The sequence below is a fragment of the Gambusia affinis genome, linkage group LG14, assembly GCF_019740435.1.
Source record: "Gambusia affinis linkage group LG14, SWU_Gaff_1.0, whole genome shotgun sequence".
Taxonomy (NCBI): Eukaryota; Metazoa; Chordata; class Actinopteri; order Cyprinodontiformes; family Poeciliidae; genus Gambusia; species Gambusia affinis.
This window is the reverse complement of record NC_057881.1, coordinates 21,888,466-21,901,492: the sequence shown is the minus strand read 5'-3', so window position 1 is coordinate 21,901,492 and position 13,027 is coordinate 21,888,466. Positions and strand designations below refer to the sequence as shown.

Here is a 13,027-nt window from a genome sequence, read left to right as displayed (position 1 = left end):
GTCGTCATCATCCCACGTTTCAAAAATTGTTAAAAGGGCTTTATCAAGACACACCAGACAGGTTTGAACGTGGCGACTGGCCAGTTTTTTGTTTTTTTTTACCCGTCTGGAGTCTAAACAGACGTACCTGTCAGGTCACTGGCACGCTGAAAGAAAACAATATTCAGACTATAAACACATGCAAGATGTATCTGAATACAAAAAGATTTAATTAAATAAGAAATACACATCAAACACTTTCCGTATTGCCTGTAACAGAATTACATTTTCAATGTAAAAATATTCAGTAACTTAAGTTTCACAGTCGGTGAAAAACAAACAATCCTCGGGTTTAAAGGTTGAATGAACTCACAGATTAGGAATGTAGCGCTTCAGTACTTGTTTGCAAACTCAGGTGTTGGGAGAGTGGGAGGATATAATTCATCATTTTGGGGATGAGAACGTTGGTGAGAAAATCAAAACTGTTCACGTTACACTCAACAAGGCAGTCGAACGACAGGTGAGTTAGCCAAACGGGAGAACAGCACTAATTTAAACATTGTGACAGCAGTAGTAAAATTCTAGAAAGCACTCAAATGTTCAAAAGTATCCAGTCAAGCTAAACCAAGATGAGTCCAGCTCAGCTATCATATGTCAGGTATCAAAAATAATAAACACAATATGTCACTAGATAATGCTTCTGTGGCGACACACACAAAAAAACAAAAAGAAACTTATAACTTTGCTGGTTGACAAACATGTACACACTCCACAAGTTAAAACAAAGTTATTTTACTCAAGGTGACAAGAACAAAGACAAAGTTCTTTCTGGTAAAGACATTGACAAGAATTCAAGAACGTAACTCTTGGTAATTCCTCTTATGTCCCTCCCACAATACGATTTGTCAACTCCCACTCCTCACATCACCACACAATAATATTGATGGACAGTTCCTGAAGCTCTGGGTGAACAAACAAGTTTGTGTTTTTGTGGAGCATTGTAACGACTTTTCTTGCTAACCATGCTAACAACTAAACCTAGCACAGAGTGTTTATTATCTCATAAAGCCTCCTTTCACTTATCTGCAGCAAAAGATTTGCTTAATTTGTTTACCGTGGACACGTAGCAAGACTTTTTCCCTTTTAATTTGTGTTAAGATTGATATTTGTAATAATATGTAGCTCTTTTTATTAGAAGTCTAGTCTGTGAAGACTTAGCAAGTTGGCCATTTTGGCTTTGGGTTATCAATAAGTGTGCTTTAATGACTTGCTGGGACATTTCATGTTTTGGCCTATACATGTTCTGCCTGGACAGAAAATGTCTTTCACCTCCCCAGCTACCATAATAAATTGACATTCTGTTCTTGTAGACACGGTTTGGGAGTTCTTGCAATTTGTCCTTGACATACAACGTGATCTAAACTTGATTTTTGTGTCGTAGGATTGCTTAGAAATCTGAAGTGGGTTAAGACACAACACCGACGCCACATGTGGCAATGGGAGGGACCTTTGGAAAATTCCCCAAGAGTTTTCCACTTGAGTTCTTATGAAGTATTCAATGTCCTCATCAGACAGAACCACCTTAAGGAAAACAACCATATACTCTGTTTTTGTGGCATATGTACAGGCCTTACCCTGACTAGCTTTTGGTGCATCAAGTCTAGCTAAGCATAATTGAGTCCAGCTCAGCCATCATTTCTTAGCAGCATTTGGTACAACTTAAGCAACTTAAGAAGAAAATAAAACAAACAAAGAAAGCATAAAAAAACTAAAAATATTTCCATGATGAAAAACAAATATATTGCTGGTCCTGGTCTTCTTTTGTGAAAGAACCAGCTTGCTAGCAGCTAAAGTTAGCGTAGAGGCTATGCTATCTCTGATCGGACTCTCTGACAAATTTGGTTAACCTTATTTTTCAGCAAAGCATTTAATCTTTCAGTTCACAGCTGAAAGTAAAACAGTTCTTCATGTCGTCAAGCCCTTCCATGGATGTTGGCATGTTCTCAGTTTAAAGTATTAAGTGCAGTTTTCTCTATACAACCATTTTCTCTATACAACCATTATAAATAGAAAGATGAGCAATAACACATCTTGTATGCTGCATCTTGTACAAACTTCCTGTCCTTCCCAAACTTCCTGAAAATGCCCTATGAAAATAAAAAAATGTCACCTTTCAATAAGGATACGGCTTTTGTAAGCCGATTTATCCCAGACACACAAAGGGAGTTCTGTCTGTGTGATGCTGGACACTTGAATACTACTGCAGCAACAAGTAAAGTGTATTTAAAGACAATTTGGCTTCAGAAACACAACTATATCCAAATGCTGGACCTGTCGGACGTACCCCTCCTCAGGTTGTGGTGTTCCCCCTGCCCTCTTTGTTGACTGCAGCTCCTCATTTCTTGGCGTTCTACGTCCGACCGGTCTCGGTGAGATTGCCGAAGAGGCTGCCTCTCTGAGGTGGGAAGACTTTGATTGTGGGAAGGAAGGGGCCTTTGAGGAGTGTGGCGCTCCAGTCTTGGAGGCGCAGTGGGATGCCTTGATGGTTTGTTGTTGCTTCTTGGGGGGTCTTTATGATGCCTAGTTGGTTTACTGTGGTCTCCAGGAGGGTTGGTGTGGAGTTGTGAACGTTCCTTGTGGTATCTTGGTTTTTCTGTGTGACGTCTAGGTGATACATTATGGACTCTAGGAGGTTCGGTGTAGACTTGTGAAGTGTTGTGTTGCCTTCTTGGGGGCTCGGTGTAGTAAGGTTGAGAAGTTTCCTTTGCCACATTGATCTAAACAAACAAATGGTAGGACAGTAATTTTCAATACTGCCGACAGAAGGATGACATTAACTTTGATGTTCACATATTAAAATAACGAGTATGGCTAAAGACTTACGGGTCGGGTATAGGTTTTTTTATGTCTCATGCTTTTCCGGCAACCAGACAGCCCCAAGAAGGAAACACAGGCAGCAAGGCAACGAGCAGAAAACACCATCTGAATGCTACACGATACAATCAGACCAGCCCAGAGGAAAATAGTGGTACTCTGGGGATAAAATGGAAACACATTGGTTGGAAAAACACAATCTGGACCAAATCCAAGGCAAGAACGGGCAAAGCTGTCCGACATAAATGAGGATGCTGCTTGGATGATGGCATGAAACAATGTTATCACATTATTCAGAGCTAGATGCCGAGGGGAGTAAAGAGCTTGGAAAGGCAAGTATGCATTGTGAATAAAAAAATGCGCCAGACAATGCATTTTCATAAAACCAAAGCGAGTGAATTGAAAGCGTAAGAGCAGCCTTTCTTTTGTTAAGCTTGCTTTGTAAACGATAAAAAACATAAGAAGTTTATATCTGTGAGACCGGAGGGTTTTATAAAAATCCATAATGAAATATACAGGAGATGGAGAAAACCATTACATGACTATCACATCTGGCAATCTGTGTGAATGAGAAACAAAAAGCCCAACACACACTTTCTGAGACAGAATATGCCCTCTGGAAGACATACAGGTGGTAATGGGTGGCAACAATCTGCAGACTCAGCAGACAACAGAAAAGGTTAGTCACTTTTAAGGCGGCTTACGTCACATTTTATACAAAGACATAAAATAAAGAATCAATTAACGGTACAACTAAGGCATTATTTCAGGAAAGTCTTAGTTTAAGTTGAAATACAAAGATGCAAAGGCTGTCATAAATTTGAGCTATTACTACATGATTTCTCTCCCATCTTGGTTTGTAGTTTCATTTATGATGTATGACGAAAAACACAAAACCAAAAGTAGAAACCACAACAATCGGCTGTAATATTTCATTATTTAAATCAAATTGTATTGCTGTTTGCTGTTCCAGGCTAAACTAGCATGACACGTTCTTGACATGCTCTTTCCATTTACCTCAGAGATCAAAACTGGAATCCGGGACTGGAGTAACGTCACACCCAACTTTACTTTCTGGGTAGAGCTGCGGCTTCCACGACCTTGTATGCAAGCCGCAGCAGTACTGACTTTGAGGTCAGGGATCATGAGAAGCCTCCATGTTACCAAACTAATCCCAACTACCAGGGGCTTCCCGCTTCATTTTGATTTTAGATTACAATACAACGCACCTCATCTGACCTTCAGTGGAAAGTTGGAAAGCTTGCTGGGTGTAATTTGCACATTTCCGTGATCTGTCACTAGGTAAACTGATTCCACTGATTATCCATGGCACTAATTTAATGAGATCATTAATGAGATTTAATGAGACCTCTAACGAGGCCATCTTGGGTTTTGAGGTCAGGGTTTGTGAGAACCTATAAAAAGGAGGAGTTGGTTGATTTGGTTTGGACTTGGGACGTTTTGTGTTTTTCATCATGTATCAAACTGAATGTACCAGCTGCAGCCAACATATATTAGCATAGGTATTGTTTGGTTTTAAGAAAATAATAAATAATAATAATAATAATAATAATAGTAATAATGCAATAAAATTAAGCTAGTTTAATAAAGTACAGATTTGGAGGTGGACATATTTTCTAAAACTCACTGGAAGTTTAAGAAAAGAAAACAAAAATAATACTGTATTTGTGGTGGGGGATTTTTTTGTACAAACCTGCTTAACCACGTAGATTTATTTTCTTTAAACACAGGATGTATGACGAGTCTGTATAGTTTAGCTGCACAAAAAGCCTCGGCACATGTCTCATTATATTTTTATTTCTTTGTTGACTTAGTGTGCCATTAACCCTCTTACGTTTGAATTAAAATGCCATGTCAGCAAACAAATGGCGTGTCCCATTAGTCTCACAGGAACAAGCTTGGATTTGGGAACGATGACACACCCAAGGTGAGAGAATTAATAGTTAGGTTGAAAAGCCAGAGAGATTTCCTCTTGGCTTTGGTGCCAACTACAGGCAGCAACACAAACCAAACCCGCTGTTACATCGTTCACACTGAAGAAACGTGTCGCCAACACCAAATCGTACCACACGGTTTGTGCAGATGGTTTAATGAGACATAAACTGTCATAGGTGATGACTATCTCAGCTTTTACTGTGTTTTAGTGACGGTGTGGCCATTTTGAATATTGTACTTGAAGGTCCTTAGTGACCTCAGAATTTAGGACAAAAAAAACACCAAAAGTGTTAGTGTGTTATGGATTATATGCACCATGTATGCAGAAATTATGTTTGACTTAATCTTTTAAGTAGGAATGCACAGTGTGTTTTCAACAACATTCAATCGGTTGATATTAGTTATTTCTAACATATTGATTTTGGACCAATGACAAAAATCAAGGCAATAGTAACATTTTTCCATCTTGTTGCTATTTATTTCTGGAAGACGATTATGTAATATTGGTTTGGTCATGTGACAATGATAGTGATGCAGCAAAGGATTGTGGGGAGTTGAAGTGAAGCAGAGTAGCAGAGGTGAAGTTAGCAGTGTGGTTGTTTTCTTCAAAATGTCTGGAGGTAGTGAAATATATGTACTGATATCGGTAAGTATTGATTATTGGACAATATTTTCATTTGGGTGCATCTTGACTTTAATCATACAAATAGTGACTTTTCCAGGTATGTGTGGTAGTGGCCCTTCAATATTCAATTGTTTTAAATTTGAGTAGCAGTGGTGTAGTCCAAATGTCATTCAAACCAAAAATGCAGTGAACTGATCAGTGCTCATCTGTTCTGAAAAAAAGTGTGTGAACAATCTGAAACATAAATCTGACGTGAGGCAAGAATTAAAAAAATTAAAAAAAAGAAAAGACAAGCAACACTGAATATCATAACCAAATATTAAACATCATGTATCTCACCAATAAACACCAAACGACATCAGGTACACAAAAGGATGCACAGGAAATGTGACTATAACAGGATATCAACCGAGAGTCAACAGGTTGATGCTTCTTTCTCCAATCTATGAAAAACGAACTGCTGTTCGCTGAGCCTGTGAAGCTTTCATTTAATGCTCTGGGGAGTTAGATGGTCCGAAGTCAGTCAGAACTTAATTGATTTTCAGCTCAAACTGCAGAACAACTTCTATTAATCTGGATAAGATTTAAGATACAACCCAGATGGTTTTGATAGCTTCTTTCTTTAATAAAAGGAAAATAAAATTAATTTTTAATTTTTATGTACTCTGGTTACATTTGTTTGATGATCTGAAACATTTACGTGTGACAAAAGGGTAAGAGAGAAAGAAATCTGTAAGGTTGAAAATTCTTTTTTCACAGCATTATATAGTAGCTTAAAGTTAAAGCTCAAAGGTTTTAGCATAAAAAAAACCAAACTAGGTCTGTGGGAGACATCTGTACACCACTCCACCTTTAAACTACCAGGAATACACTTCCACACTATTACTGAAGAGAATACACTTAACCTCAACCTTAAAATTTCTACTCTACCCGGTCGATGAATGCCAGCTGTACAGTAAATACAGTGTTGACATGAGTAAAGCAACTCAAAGTAGAAAAACACAATGGCTTTAGGGATTGTACATCTGTCCGGTTTCTGGCTGTGAGCGATTAGCAGCCGAAATCCGACTGAGCCACGAAATCCTGAACGCGTTTAACCACCAGCACCAAGAATAAATCCAGCTGAAGACAAAGGTCCTATACTGGGAAAACAAAACAACTCAACACCAGTGCTGTTGATGTGTGTCAGCAGCTATGAGGCTAAACAGGGTTGACAGTCCATCAGTAGCACACAGGAACAGGAAGCAGCCTGGAGAGCACTGGCCGGGTCAGGTCAGCGTTTCTGCCACCAGTCCATCAGCTGCAAAGCGTGACTGACTTCCTGACAGCGAGGATAGACGTCAAACCTCCTACTCCATGGCCAGTGCACTCGGACACAGAGAGCAGTGTTAACTTTCCTGCTGGTGGTCTGGTTTCTAGAAAACAGGACTCTCCAAAATTGTAATTGCTTCTCCATTAAATGATGAATTTTCTTTTTTTCAGTCTCACAAGACAGAACTAATGTGTATTACAAGACTGGTAGAAACCAGCCTCTTGTTCTACGCTTTGCTTCCTACAGAAGGTCTGGACCCTCAGCTTTTGAGAAACAGTTGTTTGCTAAAGGCGACTCTTGAAGTTTAATTGCTCAATATTTGGAAGTGTGGCCAACACGGACTGAATGACGTTGTTCACTTCCTCCGCCGCCATTGAAAAATCTACAACTCTACAAAGGTAGACTGCAATTCAAAACCAGTGCAAATAATTGGCATCATCGTTCACAACAGCTTGTTCTGTTCACTGACTGGCCTGACTGAAATTCTGCCATTGAATCGAGCTCAATGACAGAAATAGAAGACAGAACACCAAAAGGAGATGAAAATCAAGACCCAGGAAATGAAGCAGAACACTTAACCCAAACTTGCCTGATGACATAAGGTAGGCTAAGAGATCTCAAGAAGCAAAATCTTTCACCCCAATTACTTTAAGAAATTAAAGATAGGTGCAAAACCATCTAATCTATCAGTCTCGAAAGGCTTTGGGGTTCCAATAAACCACAACTGGATCCATCTAAGTTCTAAACCTTTTCTGCACGGCCTGCCGTTACCTTAAACGGGCCGTTCATGCACAGAGAGCCTCAGAAAGTGGTTAAATTACTGAGATATAAGTTCCTCCACAGCAATGTAAAAAAAAGACCAGTTATGTTAACTTCTGATAGTTATTGACAAAGTGTGAATCTATTAAGTCAGGAGGGTAATTACTTTTTCAGAAAATACAAGGTAAGAAGATTGGATCATCCCCCCCCACCCCCCAAAATAAATAAAGTTATTTGAAAACTGCATCCTATATACAGTGGTTTGATTTTAAAATGGGTTTGATAATCTGAAGCATTTAAGTGTCTGAAAATACTGAAATGCTTTTTCATTCCAGACACCGTACATTTCCACACCTTACATAAGGTCTTCTGACCAATGGCCCAGCTGCTGCTTTAATCTCTTGAGTCTGACAGAGCAACACACTCACATAGACACGGGTGGGGTCAAAAGGACACTCGTTGGTAACGCTGGAGAAGCCGATGGCATCGGGTAAGCGGCAGTGAGTCAGGAGTACCCGCCCGCCGTTGACGATGGTCTTCACTAGAGACACGAAGAGCCCAATGGTGGAACCTCCTGCCATGAGCGACGAAACCAGACTGATGGAGAATAAGGACCACGTCTATGGAAGGAGAACAGAGGTTTAGCTCTAGTATCCAAGGTTTTTGTGTGTTATATCTCACATTAATTTCACAACAAAGATCGATATGCTGTTTTGATAAAGTATAGCCTGCAGACCTCTGATATGCTATTCTGACAAGGAATGCCAAAACGATAGAACAGCCCTTTATTCTGATATCTGAAGGTCCCCTAAATGCTTATACAGAGTCTGTGTTTGTTATGCAATCTCAGTATAAATCCAGTTGTTGTGTGAACACGACAGAAGTTTGTTAGAGAATATGCAAGAACAAACATCAACTCGAAGACTAAGGGACACAGCAGACAGACCAGGGAGAAAGCAGGGTTAGGTTATAAAACATTATCTCAGCCCTTGAGTGAGTCAAACATCATGAGGGTTTTCATTGGTTAAAACAAGTTAAATCGAATAAATCAAAACCAAATGAGTCTGTTTCTTCTTCCACTTCACACCTATGCACAACCTTGTGTTGGTCTGCAACATAACATCCCAATAAAATACATGGGAAAGTGTGGGTGTAGCAGGACAAAATGGGGAAAAGTTCAAGTACTATTATTTTTTTATTAATTTTTACAACAAGCTGCATCGGGTTACAGGAAACCTGTTGATATGTCATGGAAATTAAACTGGTTGCGTTATTGATGGCTTGTCAATGCTGACTCACTATTGTGGCTCTCTGAAGGCCAACTGAAACTGTGCTATCATCATCCGTCATCTTTTATTCCCAGTGACAGTGTTAAGTCATTACTAATCAGCATAAACGAGACATGCAGTAAGATTAAAACAGTAGGTAGAATAGGAAAGCACCAGCCAGAGCTTGGAACGATGGTTTGGACTTTTGTTAAATAGAAAACAAGTAGAACTAGACAGATGCACATAACCACCGTCATATTGCCAATTTCTAAAGGAAAATGTGTAGTCTTTGGTTACCAGGATGTTGGTTTTCTAAACCAAGTGTGATGTTTTCAAACTAATTTCAACTTAAAGTTCTAAATTAGAAATGTTGGACAAGTTTCTATTTAATCGCGAAGATGTTTTAGAAAAAAAAAACAATGAATTAAAGAACAATCAGATGTTTTTCATGCAACATTTAAGAGTTTGAGAGTTCTAATATTGACTATAAGAATAAATGACACTGCCTGGGTGAGATCATACTCTTTATATAAAGAAAAAAAACGAAGCCATTAGCTCTTTAAGAATGACTGAGATGACTCACCAGTCAAGTCAAAGGTTAACGACAGATCAGATGATTTATAGTGAGGAACATATATTTTAAAGCAACCACAGAGCTGTAAGAGGAGCACTTTCATTCAGCTCTTGAGACGCTTAATGACTACTTGACATAAGACGGCTGAGGAGCCAAACGGCTGCGTGCTAACCTAGCAGCGCTCTCTTCACGCCGGCTCTCGTCAACAAAAGGAAACAGGGAGTGGTTTAATCACGCTGAGGCCAACTCTGTTCAGCTGGTTGGCTCGTCAGGCTTGTTTGAGCTGCCGGACAGCTGACTGAGTAAACAGAGCAAAAAGCGCTGCCTGCACAGAGAGAGAGAGAGAGATGGGGGAAAAAAAACAGACTCTTCCAGCTCTGCAGGGCCAGACTGAAACAACTTGTTTTAAATTATAAGTCATAAAGGGAGGAAATCTGAGAAAATAAAGCGGTGCTATGAAATATCAATTTGTTCATGCACACAGCAGGACACGAGCACCCTATTAGAGATGAGATTTTTCATAAAAGGTAAATCAGAGCAGAAAGCAGGAGAGGAGATATGAAAACATCAGGAAGGGTGAAAGCATGCCTGCAGGATCAAATAAAAGCTGAGGGAATACGAACCAGGCGTTTGCTCTTCTTGTTTTTCGACAGGATAATAGCTAGAATCCCAACGATGACACCCTGCAGGAAACAGACTGATGAGATTAAAAGAAAATTACCAAGAGCGCCGTGTCTGTCAAAGACAAGTGATGGATTTGTCACATTTAACAGAAGTGATGCTAATGTATCCCCAAATTCAAGCTCCAGCTCTCCTTCATAAGGAAAGCAAAAGCAAAAAATTCTGGTTCAGAAAATTCGAGCCTAATTACATTTATTAACCAACAAACAAAGAAAAAAAAAAAAACGGATAAAATTATAATTCACTGCTTCTCCACAGAGTCCGCCCAGCACTCACCAACACACCGGAGAGGAGCGCGACCACGTTGGAGATGGCGTAGCCCATGCCTCGCGCCTTCTCGTGCAGGTTGATTTGCCGGAGCACGATGCCGTGCACCAGCGCCCCCAGCAGGAAGTTGACGTGACCGACGAGGATGACGTTCAGACCCATCTTCATCAGGGCCAGCGGCTCCTCCAGGTTGTCGCAACACGTGCCTGGACGTGGAGAGCTCGGCGTTACACACCGAGACACAGAAATCCCCGACAACGTTACGTCAGGCAAAAACCTTGTCGTATCGATCAGCAGATGGGTCAAACGCACCGCGGATGTCACCTGTGTTAATGATTGGCTGCTGAGCACATAACTACAGTACAGCTTGTGCACACAGAGACAGATCCAAACCAGACTACAGAACGCTGTGATGAGCTTTCCTAAAGGAACGCGTTTTGGTCTGTACCACGGAAAACTGGTGCACACTGGTGGCACTTATGAAGGTTCTGAAAGCACCTAAATGTATTACATGTTAATTTGAACATTTAGTGTTCAGTCATGGTAAATGGGTTTGGCAAGAAATCCTACCTAAATATTTAAGTGTGCATTTGACCGAAATTGTTGGTTCAGGCTACTTTTAGACTCTTTCATAATGTTTGGTGAGTACGATGTCCTTTGGGTTGAATTATGAATGAACAGATCAGCTTAGTTTAAAATATATATATATATATTTAAATTCATACTCAGTTTAAGCTCATCTAGCAACAGCTATAATAGTAAAGTCAAACTTGTTGGCAAGCTGAAGATTCAGTTTTCTACTAATACCAAACATAATTTCCTACTCTATATTGAAAGTGTTTTGTTTGGTATCACAGATTTCAAGACAGAAGACTCTTCTGCCATATTTCTGATCAATCATGTGTTTCTTGCCAAGTTTCATATTCACACAAGTAAAACAATGTAGAACAAAAGGGGTTGTTTTGTTTTTTTTGCCCTGTTTGTAATAGATGTAAAAACTGTATTCATACAATCTCAGATTCCAACAAGAAGGTTATAAAAGCAACAAGTATCTGTAATGCATACAACTTTAGTTCTGTTATGTCATTTGTTTAGTTTTAGGTTCTATGTTCTGTTTTTTTTTTCTTTGTGTCCCTTGTTCTTGGATATGAAATATATCTTTCAGAACTGCTGTACTACTTTTAAGAGAACTTCTAAATAAAGTTGCAAAAAAAAAAACAAAAAAAAAACATTATTTGAATTTTAATTTCTTTCCACGTTTTCCTGCTTGTAGGATTATCTAAATTCTACTCAGATATATTGATTAATATCTTTTTCAAGTGCTCAGATGAAGTGTTTGCACATTGATAAACCTGTTTTATTGGTTACATTTCTTTTATCTGTGTAACCAAACCAAACACAGTCTGATTTAATCCTTTACCATGGATACTGTTCCAATCTTTACATGTGAGGAATCCCATACTGGCATTCCGTAACGACCTAAGACATCTCATGTCCCGAGGCAACAACCTGATTTTGGCAGAGCAGTCCGACAGGATATTTAACTAATAAGGCTGCAGATTCCCAACAGACCTGTCGTTTCTAAGTCAGAGTTTGAAACGAAGGCTAACAGCACGGAGGCAAAAATGGTTAAAACAGCTGTTAAAAAAAAAAAAAAAAAAAGCGTCATAATTATTGTTAAGATGTATTTTTGAAAGAGGTTTATCAAAAAATATAAACTCCTTGTACCAACCCCAACACTTCAACAAACACGGTGAAAGTGTTCCGCACACGGTGAAGGCGGACAGGTGAGGCTGTAGTTACCTGCAAAGCCCATCTCTGTTAGGTCACCACGCGGTGTGTCTGGCGGCGGGTCCTGTGCCGGCAGGTCTCAGCGCGTGGTCCCGCTCCTCCTCAGTCCGGTCAGATAGCCGCAGTGACACCTGTGAATCTCTGGCTTTTCAAAATAAGAGACACACCCATGGGAGTGCTGAGGTTTTCTCACTCTAAGAGAGACGGAGTGACGTTGTTGTTGTGGGAAATTGGGGAAGTAGGGACGGCGTTTCAGTTCAAGGCGCGTTCAGTGTTGACTGAGCTGTTTTGCGAAACGCCTCTCTCTTATTTTGAAAGTCCGTCTGCTAATTAACAGTCCTCTGTGACAGCTTTTGTTATGGTGTCGACACTTTCAAATCGTTTAGTGTGGCCTTTTATCGCAGTTGTTCTTGTACACAGAAGCGAACTTTATGCAGCTGCTAAGATAATAACTGTTGGAGTTTAAGAAAATTAAACAAGTTACATAAATTTCATTTTGGCTCATTTTAATTAAAATAAATTCTGCAGGTTTAATAGGAGTACTAAATAAATATATTTGATCAACAAAATTAGTTTAAGTCTAACTAAAAATGAATATAATTTTATTTAAAGGGGCAGCATTATGTGTTTTCCAGGCACATAGTTCCATTTTATAGGCGGAGGGGGGATGAGGAAAAATGTTAAACAAGGTAATAATTAAACCTTTTGGCCTTGACATTTGATGGAAATTAGTGCTCATAGATGCCCTCCAAATTGAGACCTGTCAAAGCCTGGGTAGAGTCCTCTTACTGTATATAGCAGTCTAGTTTCTAAAAGAAAATCAAATTCTCCCAAAAGGAACCCGAAACCTAATTTACACTGCAAATCCAGGGCAACTGGAATAAATGCTTTGCAGTATGTGTAGGAACACTGTGTTTGATACGTCTCAAGAATCAAATACT

At 39.5% G+C, this 13,027-nt stretch overlaps 2 protein-coding genes across 3 annotated transcripts in view; one reads left to right on the top strand and one right to left on the bottom strand.

Annotated features, from left to right (window-relative positions):
• LOC122843333 overlaps positions 1-13,027 on the top strand; it is a 705,002-nt gene that overhangs the window by 371,647 nt on the left and 320,328 nt on the right. The gene's annotated exons all lie outside the window — the stretch shown is intronic.
• Positions 191-12,324, bottom strand: LOC122843336 (keratinocyte-associated protein 3-like). 2 transcript variants are annotated; one of them, XM_044138005.1, is made up of 6 exons: positions 12,099-12,324; positions 10,305-10,501; positions 9,971-10,030; positions 7,934-8,125; positions 2,863-3,012; positions 191-2,756 (listed from the first exon to the last, which is right to left on the bottom strand). In XM_044138005.1, the coding sequence occupies exons 1-6, from the start codon at positions 12,109-12,111 to the stop codon at positions 2,292-2,294; spliced, it is 1,077 nt and encodes a 358-aa protein (XP_043993940.1). In that variant the 5' UTR covers positions 12,112-12,324; the 3' UTR covers positions 191-2,291. The 2 variants fall into 2 exon arrangements, with proteins under 2 accessions (XP_043993940.1, XP_043993941.1); XM_044138006.1 differs by lacking the exon at positions 9,971-10,030.